The sequence below is a fragment of the Myotis nattereri genome (genome assembly GCF_964212035.1).
Source record: "Myotis nattereri genome assembly, chromosome: 18".
NCBI lineage: Eukaryota > Metazoa > Chordata > Mammalia > Chiroptera > Vespertilionidae > Myotis > Myotis nattereri.
In genome coordinates, this window is record NC_138093.1 from 23,517,708 (window position 1) to 23,542,309 (window position 24,602).

At 46.0% G+C, this 24,602-nt stretch overlaps 1 protein-coding gene across 1 annotated transcript in view; it reads left to right on the plus strand.

The window, feature by feature from the left end:
• Positions 1-24,602, plus strand: part of CACNA1E (calcium voltage-gated channel subunit alpha1 E) — a 420,129-nt gene that overhangs the window by 158,749 nt on the left and 236,778 nt on the right. Inside the window, exons 4-5 of the mRNA XM_081111805.1 lie at positions 23,494-23,599; positions 24,091-24,230. Coding sequence (XP_080967931.1) covers positions 23,494-23,599; positions 24,091-24,230 — 246 coding nt within the window. The remainder of the gene's footprint in view (positions 1-23,493; positions 23,600-24,090; positions 24,231-24,602) is intronic.

Sequence of the window (24,602 nt, forward strand, 5' to 3'; positions counted from 1 at the left end):
GATAAGCAGAAAGGCTTCCCATCAGCCGTGTCCCTGGGCACGGAAGCAGAAAGCGAGACAGATAGCCGCTGTAACTGGCACCGAGGCTGCAGGACGAAAGCCTTCTTTTTCTAAGGCTCCCAGAGACCCTCCAACTGGCCCATTGGCTCTGCCATTGAAACACGGTGTGGGTCATGTTTCCTCTGGAAACCAGGCTACGACTTGTTTCAGGGCAGCTGTAAGTGTCATGCAACCTGGCAATGGACCTGGAGTGTGAAGGAGGTTGACAGGAATGAATGACTCGAAGATGGTGGCAGAAGTATCTTGGGTGCGACAGTTCTGTCTGTTGCAGGGCGCACTGCGCATTAAAGGAGGAGGAGGGAAATGCCGAGAACAGGCCTGCTTCTTCTCTTCTGAAAGATCCAGACTCTAGAATTATTAGCTCCATCCAACGTTGCTTATCTCTTTTTAGCTGTCGCTGTGCAAAATGTAGGTGTTTCCCCGCCTCAAACTCTGCTGCTTCCCCCCTCTCCACAGGAACAGCTGGTTTCTGCCCGTCTTCATGTTCTTCGTTAAAATAAAACAAAGTCAAGATTTGCTAAGCTGTCAGAACTCTTGCAGACCCTCTGACGCCCGTGCTCCCTCAGCAGATCAGTAGCCTCTCTTTGTCATTCGCTGGGCTGCCTGGGAAAGAAAGGGCAGCTCCCCAGCCAGAGCCCAGCCTTGCCATCCAGCCCCTCCGGCGACTCTGACTGTAATGAACACCTTTCTGTTCAAGGAGAGAGAGGCCAGGCCCTTCCCTTTATATTCCCCTTCTGCCTGGTCCTCCGCCCTTTTCATCTTTCTGTACTAGTATTTCTCCCTCTCTCATTTTTAGGGTTGGGCTTTGTGAATAATTCATCACATGTGTGAGTTTTTCCTAGGATTTTTAGAAAAGGAAGGTTATTCGTCTTCCTCTTGGATATGATCAAGGTTTCTTTTTGTGCAGAGGGACTGGGGCATGAGAAAGGTGGCTGGGGGGAAACAGTGTCTGGCTGTTTCTATAATGACTGCCTCTACCCAGTCCCGGTACATGTGGGTGCCCATCAATATGCAGCTCCTCCTCCTCCTCCTCTATTCAGAGAACACGGTTAACGAGAAGATATTTATGTCCCCAAGTACTTGTCACTCAGAATTCTCTGGTCATCCTGGGTTTTCACGTTGGTAGATGCGGAGCCAGTGAGCCAAGACGCAGGCTCTGTAACCATTTCTTTTTAAATCCCAGTTGATTCATGTAGGAATTTGGAGGGGAAGCAGGCACCGAAATTAGTGTATAGCAACCCTCCGCCAACACCACCACTACCACCAGCACCATGTGGCTTCTAACACAGACCCTTCGGAAGAGGGATAAAGGTGCCAGGGCCCCATGCCAAAGCCTCTCTTCCTGAGCATTCGGAACCTACTTGTGTGCGGTCACCAGTCATTCAGAGAGAGAAACATCCACATGAGAGAGAGACATCGATCGGGTGCCTCCCACATGTGCCCTGACTGGAGCCGGGGGGTTGAACCCTCAACCTAGATAAGTGCCCTGACTGGGACTCGAACCTGCAGTGCTTTGGTGCACACCAGCCAGGGCTAGCATAGCTTTTAATTAAAGACAGAAAGTGCAGCACAAAGGTTTTAGGTTCCACCAGCCCTGTGTCCTCTTGTTTTAAGCCACTCCAAGGAGATGTCTGTGGTGTATTTGTGCCGACTGAGTGCCCGAAGAATGTTTACCTAATTTTCCATTTCCTGCATCTTTGGCCAATCTCTGGCTATGAACTCTTGACCCACAATGGCCAAGATCCAGAAAAAGAGCCCTGAATGCCTTGAAAATGGATGTTACCTAAGACAGCCCCACCCCCACTCCCACCCCTCTCCTTGCGCCAGGTGGAGCAGCAGGCACTTCTTAGGAGCTTCTTTTCTTACTGTATTTTGAGTTCCAAGTTTGTAGGACTGAACAGTTCCACTCTTAGCCTTCTTGACTATTAAATAAAAGAAGGAAGACCATTTCTAAAGTAGTTCATCTGGAGGCAGATAGGCAGGGTTTGGGATTATAACTGCAGGCTAAACTCCAGCTACAGACTCCAGTGGTCCAGCCACGTGAGGGGCTGCAGGAAGAGGCCCTGACTGGCGCCTGTGGGTGGTTGATTTGCATGGCTGTTGCAACTCTGCATAATTTTGCTCCCCCCCCCCCCCCCTCGCATTTGACCCTGCCGCATTGCATTTAGTTCCCTGCCTCTGGAGAATTTGGAAAGCCTGCTTCAGTTGTATTCATTGGCTTTCTGGAAGGGTGTATCATTAAAACCAGGGGTGGGGATGGGGTGGAGTGTCATTAATACCCCTCCCCTTTCAGAGAGGGTTGAAAGGGACTGGGCTGAGCAGTGGGTAACAGGTTAGAGTCACAGCGGGGAACCTGAACGAGGCCTGTTGGATCAGGTGCTGGTGTCATTTCTGTGGCTGAGACACAAGGTTCTGCCAGCCGCCTCCCGGGCCCAGAGAAGAGACGCTGAAAACCAGCACGAGGCAGAAATTAGTCCTCACAAATCCTTCCCAGCCTTTAGCTTAGCAGGAGGCTTGAAGTTTTTCAAACTTTCCCGATTTCCACACCATTTTCTCATGGGGCTGGTCAGAGTCAAAAAGCATGAAATGGATTTTCAACAGTCACTCTCTAATGTCCCCCCATTTCCAGCTGTGTACTATTGGGAACGCTTTTGTCACTGTTCTGTCAGCGGCTTCTCTTTAGAACAGGTGATTTCTTTTTTTATTGAATTGATTGGGGTGACAGTGGTTAATAAAATCATACAGGTTTTAAGTGTACAGCTCTCTAACACATCATTTGCATATTGCATCATGCACTCAGCACCCCAGGTCAAGTCACTTTCCGCCACCATTTATCCTTCCACTGCCTTTTCCCTCTGGCAATCACCATACTGTTGTCTGTGTCTGGTGTTTTTTGTTTGTTTGTTTGTTTTTTGCTTAATCCCTCCAGCTTTTTCACTCAGCCCTCCAATACCTCTCCCCTCTGAGAGCTGTCAGTCTGTTTTTTGTATCTATTTTGTTTTCTTAGATTATTTTGTGCATTAGATTTCATATGTAAGTGAGATCATGTGATATTTGTCTTACTCTAACTGGCTTTTTTCACTTAGCATAATACTCTCTAGAATTGGTTCTCAACCTTCCTAATGCCGCGACCCTTTAACACAGTTCCTCATGTTGTGGTGACTCCCAATTTCATTGTTACAAATTGAACATAATTAAAGCATAGTGATTCATCACAAAAACAATATGTAATTATATATGTGTTTTCCGATGGTCTTAGGCGAACCCTGTGAAAGGGTCATTCGACACCCAAAGGGGTCACGACCCATAGTTGAGAACTGCTGCTCTAGATCCATCCGTGCTGTCCTATAATGTAAGATTTCCTTCTTTTTTTTAATGGCCAAGTAGTATTCCATTGTGTAAATGTACCACAGCTTTTTTTATCCACTCATCTACTGCTTGATGGGCACTTGGGTTGCTTCCAGATCTTGGCTATTATAAATAATGCTGCAATAAACATTGGGGTGCATATATATTTTTAAGTAATGTTTCAATTTTCTTCAACTATATTCCCAGAAGTAGGATTGCTGGGTCATAAGGCAGTTGCATTTTTAATTTTTTGAGGAAACACCATATTGTTTTCCACAGTGGCTGCACCAATCTGCATTCCCACCAGCAGTGTACTAGGGTTCCCTTTCTCTACATCAGCACTTGTTGCTTGTTACTTTATTGATAATAGCCATCCTGACAGGCGTGAGATGGTATCTCATTGTGGTTTTACTTTGCATCTCTGATGATTAGTGACACTGAACATCTTTTCATATGTCTATTAACCATCTGTATGTCTTCTTTGGAGAAGTGTCTATTTAGGTCCTTTGCCCATTTTTAAATTGGATTGTTTGCTTTCTTTGTGTTGAGTTGTATAAGTTCTCTATAAATTTGGATATTAACCCCTCATCAGTTGTATCATTGACAAATATGTTTTTCCATTCAGTGAGTTGTCCGTGGTTTTCTTTGCTGTGCAAAACCTTTTTAGTTTGATGTAGCCGAATTTGTTTATTTTATCTGTTGTTTCCCTTGCGTGAGGAGATAAATCAGAAAAAATATTGCTACAAGAAATGTCTGAGATTTTACTGCCTATGTTTTCTTCTAGGATTTTTATGGTTTCACGACTTACATTTAAGTCTTTAATCCATTTTGAATTTATTCTTGTATATGGTGTAAAGAAGTGGTCTAAAAGGTTTCCTTTTTTTCTTTCCATGTATCCATCCAATATTCCCAACACCATTTATTGAATAAACTGTCTTTATCCCATTGTATGATATTGGCTATGGGTTTGTCATACATGACCTTTATTATGTTGAGGTATGGTCCCTGTATTCCTACTTTGCTGAGAGTTTTTATCATAAATGGGTGCTGGATTTTATCAAATGCTTTTTCTGCATCTATTGATATGATTATGTGATTTTTCTACCTCATTTTGTTTATGTGGAGTATCATGTTTATTGATTTGCAAATATTGTACCAATCTGGCACAACCGTGATAAATCCCAGTTGATCATGGTGTGTGATCTTTTTAATGTATTGCAGGATCCAGTTTGCTAATATTTTGTTGAGGATCCTGCGTTTTATATTCATGAGGGATATTGGCCTATAATTTTCTTTCTTTGTAGTGTCTCTATCTGGTTTTCGACTTAGGATAATGCTGACCTGGTGAAATGAGCTTGGGAGTCTTCCTTCTTCTTGAATTTTTTGGAATAGTTTGAGAAGAATAGGTGTCAGTTCTTCTTGAATGTTTGGTAAAATTCACCTGGGAAGCCACCTGGTCCAGGACTTTTGTTTGCTGGGAGTTTTATTTATTTATTTATTTATTTATTTACTGCTTCGATTTAATTAGTTGTAATCTGTCCTTCGGATTTCTGATTCTTCAATTCAGTTTTGAAAGATGGTATGTTTCTAGGAGTTTATCCATTTCTCCCAGGTTGTTTAATTTTTTGCCTTGTAGTTGTTCATAAATGTTTTCTTCCAATCTTTTGTAGTTCTTTGGTGTCAGTTGTTATTTGTCTTTTTTCATTTCTGATTTTATTTATTTGGGTCCTCCCTCTTTTTTTCTTGATGAATCTGGCTAAAGGTTTGTCAATCTCATTTATCTTTTCAAAGAACCAGCTCTTGTTTTCATTGATCTTTTGTACTTTTTTTTTAAGTCTCTATGTCTTTTATTTTCTCTCTAATATTTGTTATTTCCTTCCTTTTACCTATTATGTGTCTAGTGTTACACTAACCTGGACCTGTAGGACCAGGTGTGGCTCTAGTCGGGGGGAGAAGAGATGGCTAGATGGCAGTGAGGACACTAGCTGGCTGGTAGAGGATTGCAGGGTCATTTCATGGGAATCTGGAGACAAGCTTTTCCTACTTCACAGTCTTGCTAAGGCTCAGTCCAGGTTCTGCGTTACCCCACACAAGCTGTGCAAAAAGTACACAGTGTTTGTTGCTATCTGGCAATTTGTTACACAGAACTCTTTATTATTTGGCACCCAGAGATCTTTAGTATAATAACAAATGAGATGTGTACCGATGGCCCCCAGGCACCACCTAGTGCTTCCTGAATACTGCCAATAAGGCATTCACTGCATTCTGTTCAACATTGTTTGAGCGGTGTATGCACTTCATTGTATTCACAGCTTTTGCAAATTATAATCCATATTGATTATATAAAGTAGCTCTTTAGCACTTTTTTTGTTGTTGTTAAATTAACCAAAGCATTCTTCATTAGCTACACCAGATAACAGGAATCTCTGCCTGGTTGCAGACATAATCCTTTCTTCAACTCTAGTAATACTGCAGGACTTGGAGATGAATCCTGGTACAGTTGTCATATTGCCAGGTGGTGGTTGGAACAGAGCCATTATTTTTAAGTGGATGGATGGCTCAGTAGGCCTTAGATTTGCTGGGTAGATTCTCCAGCTGCTAACTGTATTGCATCTAATTGGGTGAGCCGTGTTCCTGTAAGCTGACATTGAAAATGAACCATCAAAATTTCTGAGAGCTTCCAATGGGCATCTCAGCTAGAGGTTGGCATCCTTCCCCAGCTTGACTGAATTACCCAACTTTTGTGCCTTGGACTGTTTCCATGCTCATTGATACCCCCATCTCCTTTCTCCTTGATCAAAGTCAGGGGATGTGTTGATTTGAAACTGTTCAGTTGCAGGGCGATGGTCTCTAGTTGGGTTAGACAATGGAATTTGAGAGTTGGGAACGACCTGAGCGGCTGTCGAGATGACATCTAGATGAATCTTTTTTGGGGAATAGAAATTACTAGGTCTCTTCAGTACAGTGTTTATTTGCTTTCTGTATTAGGAGCACAAATCCTATAGAAATCTGATCGATGCTCTGGACTCCTCTTTCCTGAAAAAATAACGCATACACTTTTGCATTCATTTTTGGGGGGGTGTGGTCCAAGGATTACAGTTTAAAAACGGATGCTAGAAAATTCCCACATTCTGGTATATTGGAATGACAGGAATAGTGACTCCTAACCCAACATCATCATATCCTTTAGGTACCAGTTCGGCAGGAATTCCACAGAGACATGTTTGTGCTAGTGCGTCAGCAGAAGGTCATGATGTAACACAAGCCTTCTAGCCAGTGAGCATGAACTCAGTGCAGGAACTCCTCCTACATCACCCTGAGAGATGGCCATCAAGCTCCCAGGGACAGGGTGCCCTTCATGACTAAAATACTTCAGGTGTAGGAAGTTGAACTATTCTTTATGTAGTTTCTACCTGCCTGTTTTTTCATCTTTTTGTACTTTAAGCAATACAGGCCGAACCTACTTTTTGTTCACTTAGTCGTGTATGGCACTGTTGGCTAGAGGCTCCTGTTACGATGGATATGATGTTTTTATCTGTGCTGCTCAGTGAGGTAGCCACCAGCCACATGTGGCTCTTGAACACTTGATATGTGGCGATTGTGGCTGAATGCTAAATTTTAAGTTTTATTTCATTTTAAATAATTTAAATAGCCACACATGGCGAGTGGCTTGAGTACAGGACAGCAGAGGTAGTGAGGCTAGCTAATGAGTCAGAAAGCTAAGTTCCTGTCTGGGCTCTGTCATTTGTTTGCTTGGGAACTGGGCATGGTTTCCCAGCCTGGCCTGCAGGGCTCCTCAGGATCCACTCTGCACTTGGCACAGCCTGCCTCAGCCACCATAATCACCTTCTCTCCAGCCACAGCCTGCCTCAGCCACCATAATCACCTTCTCTCCAGCCACAGCCTGCTTCAGCCACCATAATCACCTTCTCTCCAGCCATCTCAGGGGCACCAATGCCTGAAGGCACCATCCTCTCCCAGACCTCTGTGACTGTGCACTTGCTACTTCCTCTGTCTGGAATGTCTTCTCTCACCCTGACTTCTGGGCTTTAAAACTCAGAGATTATTTCCTCCAGGAAGCCTGCCTCAATGTCTCTCAGCAAAGTAAGTCAACTCCCTTCTCTGGGCTCCTCCATGGCACCTGGTTTATTACTTTACTAGAGGCCCGGTGCATGAAATTCATGCACTCGGGGGGTCTGGGGGTCCCTCAGCCCAGCCTGTGCCCTCTTGCAGTCCAGGAGCCCTGCGATTGATCACCCTGCAGAGGGAGGCCCTGCCCACCCATTCTAGTGCTGCCTGCCAGGTACCCTGGGCCTCTCCCTCTGCAGGGGAGCGGGAGGGGGCGATTGATTGATCATGAGGCTCTGTGATCGATCATCCCACAGAGGGAGGCCCTGCCCACCCTGCAGGGGCTGCATGATCACAGAGGCCCCTCCCGACCCCCTCATCGATCGCCCTGCCAGCTGGTGGCCTGGGCTCCTTTTGCAGGGCCATCATGGGACAATGGCGGGTCCCCCCAACCAATCACATTGCATCCACTTTGGCTGGCCTGGCACCAGTGCATGTCATAGCATGGTCATCTGGAAGGTTGTCCGGACAGTCATTCTGCTGTTCAGTCATTTGGTCGATTTGCATATTACGCTTTTATTATTATAGATTGTAACACTAACCATGCTTCTTTAGTATTGGTTTAAAATCCTTGCAAGGGAGAGGGCATTATCTATTTGCTTTTTTAATTACCAGAACGTAGAACAGTAATTAACATTGGCATTTAATGTATTTGTTTGGATTCAGATACTTTTTTTTGTTTAATTTTGTTTTTTAAGAAATAGCATTCTGTTTCTGACTTGACTGAGGTTGTAGTCAGCTAAAAACCCTGGATCTTTTAATATGAATTGATGAGAGAGTTAGTTTTCCCTCACTGCTCTCATTCAATTTAATTTTTGAATCTAAATTCAGGACTCTTTGTTTATTTCAAATACATTTAATCTTCTTGCTTTTGGTCCAACAATCCATCCTGTAGAAATCTTTTTCGAGTGGGGACTGGGAACTAACATTCATTGAGTGTCCACCAAACATCAGACTCTCTGCATTTTAACAAGACAGTAATGAGATCATTGTTATCCACATTTTAATGATGGGGAAACTGAGGCTGAAGAAGATTAAGGCATTTGCCCGAGGTGGTCTGAGTCCAAAGTTCAAGTGATTTCCGTGACACATGGACCGTAGACCTGCCGCTGTTTGATGAGTGAGCTCTCCACCCTGAGCTCTGTGCCATCAGCAGACAGCATGTGCTTTATGCTTTCATTCAAATAACTGATAAAAATATGGTTAGAATTGGGGGCCTTTCTTCTCCTCATCAGTGCATTGGTCAGTGCCCATCGACTGTTCAGCTTTTCTCGAATGTTCTGAACTGGGCTTCAGTGGCTGACATGTCTCTATTTTGTCTGTAAGAATACTGTGGGAGATAGCCTTGTCACATGCTTTGCTGAAATCAATACACACTTTTATGACTATTTCATGTCTATTTTAGGCTGGAATATAGCAACTTGCTTTCTCCAAAGTCCACTGTAGATATCATTTCCAGAGACTCATTGAGACAATATTTTATCTCTTTACACGACAATACAAGTGTCAAACCCTAGAATCTCAGGAGTTTAATGGATATTAGACATCATCTAGCCCTGGACCTAGCGGATAAAGGCTTTGCCCTAGAGTTTAGGATTTACCATCCCGGCGTTGGGAGCATTAGAGCATCATGGTTCAAAACATGGCCCTTGGATTCAAATGTTGGTACTGTCTCCACCACCTCCTAGCTGTGTGCCTAGGGGAGCTTCTTAACCTTGCTGTGCCCCCGACTCCTCAAACAAAGTGGGAATTGGGTGTTTCTCCTAGGATTTCTGTGAGGATCAGATGAGATAACACATGTAAACTGTTAGAACAGAGTCTGGCACGAAGTAAGCTGTGCATCAATCTTAGCTGTTAGTATCTGGTTAGTTCTGGATGAGTCAGTGTTAAGCCTGTGCAGCTAAGTTTTCTCCAGACAATACCATCTACTTTCTCCTGAGTCTTGTCAGGTTCCCAACACGAGCACTGCCAGATACTGTTTACGTGACCTCACGTTGGTCTCGTAACCTCTCTGAGCCTCGGAGTCTTCAGGTGTGACCTTGGTGAGGTCACTTTCCCAAAGAATGTTTGCGGTAGCCTCAGCTGATGTGTATGAAAGCCCTTCATGAACATGTTAGATATTAGTGCTAATGTTGATGTTCACAAAGATCATAGGTATCTAACATTCATTATTTATGAGGTGCCAGATTACTGCTCTGCATGTGCTATTGCATTTATTCCTATTGAGATAAGCATTCTGTATTTTTTTTTTATATCTCACAGTTGGGAGATTAAGGCCTGGATAGGTTAGCAAATTGGCCCATTTACTCAGGGAGTGAGAGCTGGAGTCCTGGGTCAGAACCCCAGCTCTCAACCACTATAGCTAGGGGGTCTTCGCACGAGTCATTCTGTCTCTTCTCAAAGTTACCGGGTTTACATTTTGTAAGATAAGTTTTTAAACATCTACATCAGAACCTGCCCTTCTGTGTATGTTTCTACTGCTGATTTTATACCAATATCATCTCTAAGGACACACTGGGTTTATAACCTAGGAAAAATATCTTCAGGCACAATAATGATACAGAATTTTTCCAGCAACTTTTTGATAAAAATGGATCAGATATTCAAAACCATCAATCTGAAACAAGCTCACTCAATTTTGTTTTTGTTGGTGCGTAAGTTTCAGATGGCTTGTTTGGTGGCATACAAAAGGATCCGTCCTGAAGACCCACCTTGGCCTCTGGGCAGTTTTCTGCTCAGGGCTTGCCAGGCTCCTAGCTGACTACTCCCTGTCTGTGCAGGTTGGTGGGTATTTAGTGTCCCTGCCATGGATTGGACCCCGATGAACTATGGAGGAAGATTCTGAAAAGATTGGAGGGATGTGATAGGGAGGTATGAACTCTCCATGTCTTGGAGACCTTGGCCACTTGCCTAACAAACCTGTTGAAGGTCATCTGACCAGGACCCTAGAGGACGTTTTACCTGAGGAAACTGGAGAGTGGTGGGGGTGTGAATAGAGTTCTGGGGCGTGCCCCTTGCTTTCTGGAGACCAGGCAGAAGACCCAAAAGAAATTAGGGAGTGGACCTCAAAAAAAAAAAAGGAAGGAAGGGAGGAAGGAAGGAAGGAAGGAAGGAAGGAAGGAAGGAAGAAAAAGAAAAGAAAAGAAAGAAAGAAAGAAAGAAAGAAAGAAAGAAAGAAAGAAAGAAAGAAAGAAAGAAAAAGAAAGGAAGAAAGATAGAAGCTGCCTCTTCTTTCTGCTAACTTTGGATTGTAATTGCATGGGATTTTGTGTTTATGAAATAACAGCCATATGGATGCTCAAGGATGCATGTGTTCTGGCCTGTTAATCTGAGGAGCAGTTGAAGGGTGTGGGCTTGTCTGGAGGTGGGGTGGGTGGTAACATGAGGAAGGGGCAGTTCTGGGGAACATGGGTCGATGAAACTCAGAGGATCTGGGCATTTTGGCAAGATAATGCTCCCTTCTCATAGATAGTTGTGTATGTATGTATTTATTTATTTTTGAGATCACCATCTGCCCTTCCTCCCACAAAGTTTTATGGATAAGGATGTTACACCTCCTCTGAGTAACTTCTTTCCATGGTGATGACTAGGGAGTAACAGACAAATGCCCACCTTGAATGTACTGGCTCAGAAAGACTGAGCTCATTTCTGTCGCAAACATCAGTAGACAGGCTCAAAGAGCAAAATGAAGGAATAGATTTGGGGAAATGAGAACTGTCCAACAGCTTCCCACATTTCCACTGTGAAAGAGGCTGGGTTTGGAACAACCCTGCACAATGATGAGGTTTCTTATCTCTCTTTTACCTTCATGTATTTTTGCCATGGTATTTTACCAATATTTTTTAGGGTTATGGTGCAGGCCTGGAGAGTCATCCATTCTTCAGTATGTATCCCTGGAAAGGACATAATGAATGCCTGTTGTTTGGCTGACACTCTACAGTATGCTTTAGAGACATAGAGCATTTAACCCAGTCCTGTGTTCTCATTTTATTGGTGGTTAGCCCAAGGCCACTGGTAGATGTGGTCTGACAGATTCCATTGGCTGTTCTCTTCCCATTCTGTGTACAGCACTGCCTCAGGTCAGGCCAGAAGACTAGCAGGCACTGTTCCCTCTTTAGGATGACACTGTGAACTGCCTGCCTGCACCTGTAGGACCCACTGCCTATGAGACTAAAGCCATGGAGGAGTAAAGGATCGATAGATGGGAGAAGAGCAGAGATCTCTTACCCATCATCATAGTCATCATGAAATGGGTCTGAGACATTGTGCTGGGTGTCACTGGGACATGAGCTTGAGTTGGAATTGGGGCGCTTTGCTGTGTTGTCTTCCCTTCACCAAAAGCCCCACTGTCACACTTCCTTTGTCACTCGGCAAAGGACCTTGATTTTTATTAAAATTTCTGAATATTTTCTTAATCAGTCCTCCCTTGCAGGGCACCCATAGTGTGGTGTGGAGGAGGCAATTTAATGACTTTTTCTTGAACTTGCACCTTATTGAATGCTTCTGTTTTTGCAGCTTGTTAAGGAAATAGGTGTTGAGGGCACAGGTGGCTGCAGAAAAAAACACACTTTAATATCCAAATAGAATAGAAAAGGCTTGCAATAGGTTTATGGGAAAGCAGCCTTATGTTCACTCCCAGGCTACCATTTTGAGGATTCTAAGCTATCATTAACCATCTCTTAGAGATGTTTCTAACCAGTACAGCTTGCCATGGAGCGCCTATTCTTGAAAATTTAGTACTATTTCCATTGACTTATATATTTTAAAGGTATTCCTAGGTGTGGCAGGATTTCAATTTTGGATGTTATTGTTGGATGTCCTCATTGGCAACTTCACCAAAAATGGTTTATCTCAATTGTAATAATGGGTGCTCCTTCTTTCTCCCTGATTTCCCTTCCCATCCTGTTACCTATCAGCACCACAGAATAACAGAATAGTAGAGTTACAGGGACCCAACAGAAACTCTAATTAAACCCTCAATTATCTGTAAGAAAGCTGAGAGCCAGGTTAAATGACTGACCGACCACAGGTCTTTTAGTACAAAGCAGGTCCTGGAACCCAGGGCTCCTGATTCTAAGTCCAGGGCTACTTTTGATCACATTTCCTCTTTTCTTTCCTCAGTACCCTTTCTCTGCACACTCACCTTTCTTCTAGCCCCTCATCCTTGCCTGGGGATTTCTGTTCCTTTTATTAGTTAGCAAGTATATATTTTTGGTGTTTCTCTTAGGTCAGGGCATAGGAGGCTGGATATAGGGATTATGATTAATAAGAAAAGACCTAAGTAAAAGTAGGACTGTCACTCCAAAACAGTAGGCTATACATTTTTTTTTCAAGTGCAAATGGAACATTTATCAGGATAGACCACTTTTTAGGACACAAAACAAGTCTCAATAAATTTAAAAAGATTGAAATCATATCAAACATCTTCTTTGGCCATATTGGTATGAAACTAGAAATCAATCACACACAAAAAACTGAAGAACACACAAAGATATGGAGGCTAAATAGCATGTTACTAAACACTGACCTGGTTAACAATGAGATCAAGGAAGAAATCAAGAGATACCTTAAAACAAATGAAAATGAGAATACAACAACCAAAAAAATCTATGGGACAAAGCAAAAGCAGAACTAAGAGGGAAATTCATAGCAATGCAGGCCTATTTCCAGAAACAAGAAAAATCTCAAACAATTTCACTTTACACTTTAAAGGAACTAGAAAAAGAACAACAAACAAAAGCCCAGAATAAGTAGAAGAAAGGAAATAAAGATCAAAGAAGAAGTAAATAAAATGAAGTCTGAAAAAAAAAACACAATACAAAACATCAATGAAACCAAGAGCTGGTTCTTTGAAAATATAAACAAGATTGACAAAGTTTAATCAGACACATCAAGAAAAAAAGAGAGAGGATCCAAATAAATAAAGAAAATGAGAGAGGAGAAGTAACCAAAGAATACAAAGGACTATAAGAAAATATTATGAAAAACTGTATGCCAACAAATTGGACAATCTGAATGAAATGGATAAATTCCTAGAAAAATACAGTCTTTCAAAACTGAATCAGGAAGAATCAGAAAATTTGAATAGACAGATTACAACTAATGAAATCAAAGCAGTAATTAAAAAACTCCCAACAAACAAAAGTCCTGGACCAGATGGCTTCACAGTTGAATTCTACCAAACATTCAAAGAAAAAAATGACACCTATTTTTCTCAGACTCTTCTAAAAAATGCAAGAGGAAGGAAGACTCCCATGTTCATTTTACAAGGCCAGCATTATCCTAATTTCAAAATCAAGTAAAGACATTACAAGAAAAGAAAATTATAGGCTGGTAACCCTGATGAACATAGATGCTAAAATCCTCAACAAAATATTAGCAAACCAGATCCAGCAATACATTAAAGAGATAATACACTATTATCAAGTGGAATTTATTTTGGGGATGAAAGTTTATTAATACAGTATTTGCAAATCAATAAACATGGTACACTGCATAAACAAAATGAAGGGTAGAAACCACATGTTCATATCAATAGATGCAGGAAAAGCATGTGATAAAAATCCAGCACCCATTTGCGATAAAAGCTCTCAGCAAGGTGGGAATAGAGGGAACATACTTCAATGTAATAAAGGCCATAGATGACAAACTCACAGCCAACTCAATGGGCAAAATCAACAAGTGTTTCCCTTAAGATCAAGAAGAAAACAGATGTACACTTTTACCACTCTTATTCAATAAAATAATGACAATTCTAGCCACAGAAATCAGATGATAAGGAATAAAAGGCATCCAAATTGGAAAGGGAGGAGGTAAAACTGTCATTATATGCAGGTGACATGATCCTGTACAATAGAGAAGTCTAAAGATTCCACTAAAAAACTAGCAGAATTGATAAATGAATTCAGTAAAGTAGCAGGATACAAAATTAACATTTAGAAATGGGTGGCATTTTTATACACCAGTAATGAACTATCAAAAAGAGAAACTGAGAAAACAATCCTATTTACAATTGCATAAAAAATACCTAAAAATAAATTTACCCAAGAAGGTAAAGGACCTGTATTCAGAAAATTATAGGATACTGAAGAAAGAAATAGAGGAAGATATAAGCAAATAAGTGGAAGCACATCTTGTGTTCTGGGATAGAAAGAATGGACATCATTCAAGTGTCCATACTACCCAAAGAAATCTATAGACTCAGTGAAATTCCTGTGAAACACACACACAAATATTCCAAATACTTATGTAGGACCATGTAAGACCATGAATAGCCACAGCAATCTTGAGAAAGAAGAACCAAGTTGGAGGAATCACGCTACCTGATATCAACCTATACTACAAGGCCATAGTAATCAAGACAGCATAGTATTGGCATAAAAACAGACATATAGATCGGTGGAACAGAATAGAGAGCCCAGAAATAAACCCATGCCTTTATGGTCAATTAATATTTGATAAAGTTGGCAAGAACATACAAAGGAGGTAAGGACAGTCTATTGAATAGGCTGTGCAGCCGTGCCTGAGATCCATTGATTGAGGTGTGAGCTTTTTTCCCGATTTGCTTCTTCGGCTATGCTTTCATCACGTGTCCTGGATGATTTGTCTCAGTCCCTTGCAGGCTATGGTGAAATAGCAGGAGCCCCCTGGGTATTCACGAATTCAGCCTGAGAGAATGGGGTGGTTAATTCTTATGTTTCATGGCACCAGCAAACCATTCACCTATGGCTGCTTCTGGCATACACCCAGCTGCACAGGCACCAGCCTTCTGTGATAAGGATGATGTTGCAGACATTATGAACTCAGGTCTAGCTAAGGGGACAACTTGAGGCTGAGGGACAGAGCCAGAGTGAGCCATGCTAACCCAGAGGCCCTTGAGCAAGTGACTGAAGACTCGCTGGCCTTGCTTCCTGTCCATTTGTTAACTGACCCGTGTGCATCTGAAGGTTGATCCAGCTCGACTGCTATCAGATACAGAGATTTCTTCCTCAGTATCCTTTAAGGGTACCCAGAGAGACAGAACTTATAGTAAGTGATGTTCTGGAACGGGCTCATCCCAGCTCCTGGGTATCTATCATGCGTGTCTCTTCCCAATTCCATGCACACTGATGTCAGAGTGGCCATGGAGAACCATTTACACTCCAGAAACCACCAAGTGCTACACATCAGGGCTTTTGTCTTGTCAGTAAACACTTGTTAGTATAACACTTAGTTTACTACTTAACAAAATACATAGTCCATTCACCTGTGGAACAGTGAGACTTCTGTGCGTTGCCCCAGTCTGCCTCTGGGTGGGTGTCCCACCCTTTGATCCGAGTCCTACCCTTCAGAATAACTTAGGCAACATCTGACCCCCGATTACAAGCTAGGCCTGCAGATATTTGCAGATACCTGTGAGGTCCCTCTCAAGTCTTCCCTTTCCAAGCCGAGCATCCTTCGTGCCTTCTGTGTTTTCTCATGTGACCTGGGGGCTCAGTAGGTATCCTTGAACTCTGGGGTACATTGCAGGGTTTTCAAAGGCAAACAAAATTCTCTAGACGACCTTTGGACTCTCACAAAAGGCTTTTCATTTTCTTTGTATAGTCTGACGCCCCGCGAAGTGAGTGTCAGTAGGAACTAGGGTGTAGTCCTGGGTGTGGTTGCTCATTGCAGCCCACACGCTTCTTGCCCGCGTTCCTGCCAGAACTCTTGATGGGCTCCAACTCCTCAGAGTGTCATCCAAGCACAGTGTGGTTCCTAAAACAGGTAATTTTCCCACCGCTGTTTTGTTTCCTTCCAGAGGCCTTTGATATTCCCCTTTGCTTTCTTCCCTTCTCTGCACGGTTCAATCATCTGTCTCCTGCTCGCTGAAACCGTGCATCGCATGACAGCGTTTTGAGTCCAGGATTCAGTCAGACACGTAAAAAGTGAATTTGTTAAGATTCATCTGGCTGACGGTAACTGGGGCCGAAGACCAGACAAGCGGGTACTGTCTTCATGCCCTAGAGCCGCCACTGCCCACCCTGCCTTTGCAGTTGGGGTGGGTGAGTCTGGAATTGACCTCGGTATTGGTTAAGCAAAGTAGCAATAATGTGAATTTCAGTCGTGTTATACAGAGAGCAGAGGCATGGGAGTCAGATGGGAATTCTTTGGTCTAAAAGCATTGGTAAAAGCATGACGTAAAGTTTAAATGCACCTTGACGTCAATATTCAAAGAGTAATAATGCTCACGATCTTTTGTTTTGAATGACTGAATCCACTGACCTCCCTAAGAGCAGTGGATGGTCCTGGCCAACAAAAGGCTCTTGGGCCTCGGCCTCTTTGCTGTGTTCTCATCATTGCTTTTCTTTGTCTTTCATTCATTAGGATTTAAGTCTTTAGGAGTAGGTGTAATGGCATTACCATCTTCTTGACAGCTACAGAGAGAGAGAGAAAGAGAGAGGAGAGATGTGAGTGTGTGTTTGTTCAGGACTGCCTGTCAGATGGTGAATTTGAACAGAGGCAGCTGTTGTCATGGTGATGGCAGGTTGCATCCCACCACCATGGAAACCAAAGTTAAAAAACTGATGTTAAGGCTGGAAGTCACATGATACATTTTTGTTTTGTTTTCTTTTTTTAAACAAAAGAAAAGGATTTTTGCTTTTCAGTCTGATCTTTTTCTTTTTTATTTTTTTAAAGGCAAGGTTGGGTGGTGACAAAAATTGCAATGAGGAAAGTGATGAGATCATTAAATGGGCCAACACCAAGTAGGCAGGGCTTGCACCTCATTTTTTGGGGGTGGGCACGGCGGGGAAGGCAGTGCGGTTTTCCAGGTGTGGGGCCAGAGTTGTGTACTGATGACTGTCGCAGGGCTTTCTCCCTTGCGGTTAGGTGACAATCCCCCTTTGTCCATCAGCCCAGGACAGAGACTGGAAACCTGAAATTAAGGACTGAGAAAAGACATGGAAATGGAGTCAAGGGTGTGACTTGCTCCAGATATGAGGGTGGCCACACATTGATAAGTTCGGACGATTGAAAAATTCATCTATGGCCCCTCAGAACCTCAAGGAATGCAGCTCCCATGCTGATTCCTTCTCCTGGGTCAGTCTCCTTGGGGCCTCAATGTCCTGCTAGGTCAGTCCCAGGCATGAGTGCAAGGAAGTCCAGAAGGAGTCCATCCAGATGCACATTAGGCTCTGGGCCGAGGCTCCTTGGACCTCTGCTTACCTTTACCTGGTATACCTGATGTCTCACTGTGGGGGGAGGGGGGGGCGAGGGGGGGCAGTGTGGGGAAGAGAAGGTTTGAGGAGAGACCCTGCTGGAATCGCATACTCACTCCTGCTTCATAGTGGGGTCTGGAGCAGAGTGACACAGCCAGCCTTCTGGAAGGACCGCTGGCCCAGGCCCGTTTGAACAGGGCTGGCTTTAACTTCCTCTGCAGGCTGTGGAGGGTTGAGGACGACAGACAGGCCAGGCACACCAGCCTCTAAGGATGGCGAGGATGACCAGGAGGGAGCAGACACACTCTGGAAATGCTGGTGGTGGCTCGTGCTGGGTCTGCATTTTAGGCACAAGGTCCTGTCTCTTGGATGCTGCCGGCCAGGTCGGTCCTTCCAGGACAAATGTGTGGCTCTCGCAGCCCACGCGAGGGGAGGATGATCTCACCAGCATGATCTCACTGCGCTCCCGTCAGGGTCCGCAGGAGCTGGAGCCGGGCTTCTGTGGTGGCTCAGCCCTCCGGTGCTTAGCCCTGGCCTTGGTGTGATTAATGCCCCCTCTAATCACCAGGAGAAATTACATCGGAGCCATCGGCTTCATAAATCCTCCTCCGGGACTGGTGTTTGGATGTGCTTTCCACAGTCCTGGGGGGTTCTGGGCCAAATGTCTCCGCGCTCTTCCTGGAGGCCCATTACCATAATTTTCTTTTAAATCCCTCATGGCGGTGGGCCTCTTGAGCGTCTGCCCCCGCTGCAGCCAGCCAGGCCGCTCCCAGAGGCTGCGACCACGCACAGATGCGTACCCCAAAGCTCTTTCAGCCATAGCAGACGCTTAAAGATTGATTCAGTCGGATGATAAAAAACGTGCATTTGTGTAGCACCTTACAGTTTCCAAAAAGCCTTCATCATCTGATCCGTTTGTATTTCTTGTTTGGCTCTGTGGGAGTGGCCGGGGGGCTTTCCCTGACCTGAGTACCATGTTGGGCGGTTTTTGCAGTGAGAACCCTGGCTCCGGTGTTCCATTGCCAAGCCTCATTCTCCCCACTGCATGGCAGGTCTCGGGGAAATGCCGAGCCTTCTCACAGGAGAACAGTAGCATGCCAGCCTTGGAGAGCTGCCTTTCACTACCGTTCATATTTAAGATGTTCTCTTAGGAGGAGTGCTTGTGGGAGTAGCACACTAGACAGGGCCCTTCCCTGTAACAGTCTTCCAGTCAACATCCCACTTGTAAGAATGATATTTATGTGCAGGTGAGGGAAGGGCGGAAAGATATGCACAAAAGCACCTGGGCCGCCTTCTGAGACTCTCAGGCTCTTAGCATTAGACATCCAGACGCAGGGGGCTGGGATGGAAGGGAGTGGAAGGAGACAGACATCCTTCGAGGGGCAGATGTGGGTACAGGAGGCTGAGGCATGCTTCCCCTGAGACTGTGGGCTACTCTGGACTCCCCAGGAGTTCGCAGGCAATGCCTGGGTGGCCACAGGCTGCTCCCCACGAAAGTGCCATCTCCATTAGGCCTGGAGTCCGGAAGAGAGCACAGCGTTCTGTCTGCCTGCGGTCCCTGGTGGCCCTCAGCCCCTCTGAGCGCGTTCATTCTCCGTGCTGTTCTGACGCCACAGTCTGAGAGCTGGCAGCTGGGAGCACAGGGGACCCAGGGGGTTTAGGGCTGCATGTTCCATGTTCCCCCTGGGGCACCTGGGTTTGCTGCTTGAGGCTAAGTTCTTCCCACTCCGGTCCCTGAGTGGTGGGGATAGGAAGGCTCTGCTGGGCCAGGCAGAGGGAAGGCTCAGCTCTGTTGACAAGCAGGACCACCACCACCACTGTAGTCTGAAGGGCAGCCCTCCCCTCTGCCCAGCTTTCTGAGCTTCAGGAAGGAAATGAACAAATGGCAGGTGTGCAGGCCAAGTAGGGCTGCTCAAATTAGCTGTGTTGCTAAGGAAACAAGTCAACCATTGGAAGGAAGGAGCTTTGGGTAAAGGAGATAAATCAATAAGTGAACCTATTTTTATCATTTCCCTAATGATTGTCTTAGAGCTGCTAGACAGGAAAGAAAGTTGGAGCAACACAGGTCCTCATTAGCAGGCTCAGGGGGAGAGAGGAGTGAAGGGGTGTTGGGGGGAGGTTGCCAGGAAAGTTTATGAAATGAGGCGGGAGCAGCAGAGACAGATAAGGGAGAGGAGGTATTTTTTGCAAGTTTCAAAGCACTTTCAAGGCCATTCCCTCATTGGTCTGGTCCCTTTGTTCTACCGTGTTTGATCCTCTGAGGAATCCTGTACTGATTTCCATGACCCTCAGGGTGGGGTGGGTTTTTGTATTCATTGTTTTCTTTTTCAGAATACATATCACTCTTAGTGATTTTATAATCAGAAATGAATGCATGCTCATTTTAACACTCAGACAATGCATAAAGGAGTAAAGAAGAAAGTGAAAATAACTCCACTACCCCAAGAAAACTCATCCTCCTTCTAGCAAGACAGATCTTTTTCCTTTGTCTTTTAAAAAATTTTGTAACATAGATTGTGTGTGTGTGTGTGTGTGTGTGTGTGTGTGTGTGTGTGTGTGTGTGTTCAAACGGGTAAAAGTGTGGAGAAGGTGCAGGGTACCTTTTGTGGACATACCTCAGGCTCTGGTTTTCCTGTGCTATTTGCTGAGTGCCCCCTGTGTGCTGGTCCCCAGTGGCACAGAGGTGAATAAGACAGGCAAAGCCCCTGTCCCAAGGCTTCCATACCTCGTTGCTTCGTTAGCTCTGTTTGTTCAAGATTTCGAACCTCAAATCACTGCGGACACCAGGGAGAGAGATTGTCCAAAATGTGTTTAGTGTCAGGCGCAGAATGGGGTGGGAATCACTGAACCCCTGGGCAGAAGAAGTCAGGGTCCCAGACAGCTTTCCATCCACCTGTCCCAGGACGGGCCGGTTCTTTGAGGCCTTGACAATTTGGAGCTTCCTTTGATCTTCCCAAGTCACACCTTTAGCCTGTGAGGTGCATTCACTTGACCTATGGGCCATTATTTGAATCCAGGCTCTTCCCTTTGGAAATGTAGTAGAGGTTCTATTGGGCTTGAGGTTCTACCAGAAGGAGAGAGGGGAGTGGTGCCCCTGAGTCAGTCCCAGGGGTGGGGGTGAGCAGGAAACCCTGGCCTGAGCCATGAGCAACTACAACCCTGACTTGTGATGGCTCCTCAACAGTGTTTGCTGCTCCCATTCATTTATGTCTGCCTTTAACATTGAGTGAGCTCCTACTGTGTACCAGGAGTCCTGTAAGCACTGACAATGAGAGATGGCCAAAACACTGTCCCTGTTTCAAGAGATAGTTGTTGTGTGTTTTTTATGTTTTTTTTTTGGGGGGGGGTAGATAAATATGAGGAGAAATAATAAAACTGCACAATCAAAGAGCTATGGGCAAAGGGAGAAACCTTCACAGATAAGATATTTCAACTTGATCTTGACATATGACCGGAGAGAAGGAGAAAAGCCATTGTAGGAGGAAGCAAAAGCACCAAGTGCCCCCTCTCTGTGCTTTTTTCAGAAAGAGAAGTGGACAGGAGGATGGAGGAAGGGCTGTCAGGGAGAGGGGTGGGGCAGCCAGAACCTCATATCCTCTCCTGCTTTCCTCACCTAAGATTTCTCCTTCGCCGTCCTTTCATCGAGTCCAGAGACACATGCTACGCCCAGAGCCTGATCTTTCCTTCTGCATCCGTATCTCACCTTTTAATTGCCCCAGACATGAATTTATCCTGAGCTGTAGATGATCTATGAGGCCTAAAGGGAGGGCTCAAGGATATGTGTATTTGGACAGTTTTCAAAATTGTTAGCCAAAGAATCGCTGCTCTGAATGGGTCTTTAGATGTCAGACCATAGACAGAGAGAGAGGATTGTGGGAATGGGGAAGGGACACGGAAATGAGGTCTTGTCAGAAACTCTAAATTACCAAACTCTCACCCTTAGATTCTAGCCTCTGGGTCTTAGGTAGCGCCATTCATTGAGACCTCCTGAATTCTCAGCCTTCCCGACACCTGGCCAGTCACAGGGTGCCTGGCAGGAGCAGCGGGGCCCAGAGCCGTCCTCCTGCCCTGAGCACCCTGAGCACCTGCAGTGGTGATGCCACACCTTCCTGAGTAGTCCCATGTTTCCTGCCGAGCCTCATGCATCTGCACTTGGGCTTGCAGCTAGGTGAGTTGAAAGATCCCAGCAGGGAGCTGTACACTCATCTCATCTGACTAGGAAGATGCAGGTGTGTGAGTGGGAGCAAGGAGTGGAGGCCGAAGAGGAGCCGCAGCAATCCCGGTGGGCACTGCTGGGTGGAGGCCTTGGAGGTGGGCAGGTGCGAGGACCCGTCTCGCCTACAGGTCAGCAACTAAGAGCTCCTTGACGTGTAAGTCTCTGGTTATCACTTTAAGGTTTTCAGGGGACTTCAGTCAGACCAGTGAGAGCCCGTGGCCTCTGCAGCTCGAGTGAGACCGTGCACGCTCCCTGTCCCATCTCCCAGCCCCTGGCCTGGGCTCCTTGCTCGTGTGGAGCAGCTTTCCCAGTTTGCATGGGGCCTCGCCAGCCGCCAGCCGTGGTGAGCAGCCAGCTGAGCCCCACATTTTGTCAACACCCTGAGTGCTCATTGCCGTTGATGTTCATTGGCACCGAGGTCATGGCCGGGACAGGGAGGCATCATGTTAGGATTGGCCCTCCTTCTGGCTCCCCAGAAAGGGCTCTGGGCCCTACCCCTTACATAGCCACCTTGGACGTGTCAGGGGACAAGGAGAGCAGTCCCTTCCCTTCCCTCCACTATGCCAGATCGACGACTCCTCTCTCCCGCCCGGGATTTCAGAATCCGCCAGAGCATAGGTTGCTCGGCAAGACTAGTGGCAACAGCTGGCCTGTGTTTGTCACAACAATAAAATCCAGCATGCAGAGTGACTCAACTCGGAGCCGCTGATCCCTTGCTCTCGCTTTGCTAACTGTCTCCGCTCCGCCTCCCCTTGGGCTTGTGGCACAACCTTTCTGCGGGAGTCAGGATGCTGGCACCAGACTCATAGTGCTGCTTTTTCTAAAAGGCCCAGGCGGCCCCCTCACCTGTCTTTAGAAAAATGCAGCAGGGAAAAACTCCGTTGACCATTCAATGGTTGTTGTGTTCCTCGAGGCCCTGGCTTTGCTGTCCTGGATTCAGACTCATGATCTGTCTGTTTTCTGTGGGGAGAAGAAGGCAGGGGCAAAGCAAGCTTCTCCTGGCCCCTTTACATGTGCATCTGAATTGGCTATTAACACAGAAGAGAGCTCACATGGAGGGAGTTCCTCTTCCAAGAGCCCTCCTACTCAGGCGCACCGAGGTCCTAGAGGAGGGTCCATTGTGACTCCCAGAGGCAGCAGCAGCCACAGCTGTGTCCTCGCCCAGGCACCACACAGGCCAGCGGTGTGCGGAGCGGGAAGAAAAGGGGTCTGCCTGGTGTCAGTGACTCTTCCTCTTTCCTTCTGTGTTCAGCTATAGTTAATTCCAGGATGTGTCCTAGAACTCACTATGGAACTGGAGAGCACCTTATGTCCAACTGTAGTATTTTATTGGCTCCACTTTTTTTTTCTTGGAGAAGATGCTTTGCGTTCAGCACCCGATCAGAAATGGTTCTAGTTTCCTGGGCTGAGGACCACCCGCCTTCCTGTGTGCTAGAGTGGAGCACGCAGGCGGCACAGACACCCTGGGGGTTGACCAGGTTACTGTGTTTATGTGCACAGCCATTGAGGAGGCTGCGCCGCTCTCTCTTTGGTGAATCTGCTCCTTAACTCCTCCTTCCCCACGCCGTTTGAATACATGATCCTGGCCACCATCATTGCCAACTGCATCGTCTTGGCCCTGGAGCAGCATCTTCCTGAGGATGACAAGACCCCGATGTCCCGCAGACTGGTATGTGCCTGCCTCCTCTCGCATCTCTTTCCTCCTCCTCTTCTCCGGTTCCCTTCTCCTTTGCTCCATCACCCGGCCCTTTCCATCCTCTCTGACCTCCAGGGCTAGGAGGAGCCCCATTGTGATGCATTAGGGCAAAATGACTGACGTCTCAGACTCCTGCTCCCAGCAAGTTCTAAGGGCATTTCAGATGCCGTGTGCACACCCCACGGCGGCCAGACAAGAAGAAAGGGCAGGGACAGGATCCAGTCCCTTCCTTCCCTTCCTAAGGGACTTGTGAAGTGACGTGAGCAAGGGAGGTCAAGGGGAGAGGATGAGGGATGCTCACAGCCCCTGTCCTCCAGCCCCCTCACTTCCCACCTGTGCAGGTGTCCCATAGGGGAGAGGAGAGGCCAGAGCAGAGCGGAGGCCGGGGCGTGCCTTCGCCTGCCTCCCTCTCCTCTCGAAGCACAGCCCTCCGCTGACCGGCACCTCTGCTCCTCATCCCACAGGAGAAGACGGAACCCTATTTCATTGGGATCTTTTGCTTTGAAGCTGGGATCAAGATCGTGGCCCTGGGGTTCATCTTCCACAAGGGCTCATACCTCCGCAACGGCTGGAACGTCATGGACTTCATCGTGGTTCTCAGCGGGTGAGTCCTCTGGTCTCTTCTTGGTGTTGGGGGCTGCGGTGTCCTGCAGTGGCTGATGCAGCGAACCCTGGGGTGGGGAGGAGGTGGGACAGGAAGTTTGAGGGAGAAGTTTGAGGATAACATTCTCCCATGGGGCTGGGCCACAGAGGACCACCTGCAGGGGAGTGCGTGTCCTCTGTGCAGGTGCAGGTGGCAGTCCGCGGAGCCGTGGAACTATGGAGTCAGGGTCGGGCTGCCGCTGCTTCTGACTTCCCACCTGTGCTGGGCTAGTGCTGAGCACATGTCCCGGCTGGTCTCAGCCTGAGGGGCACCCCCAAAAGATGTGCCAAAAGATGCATCAGGTGTAGTTTTCTTCCAGAGGTTGGAGAAGAC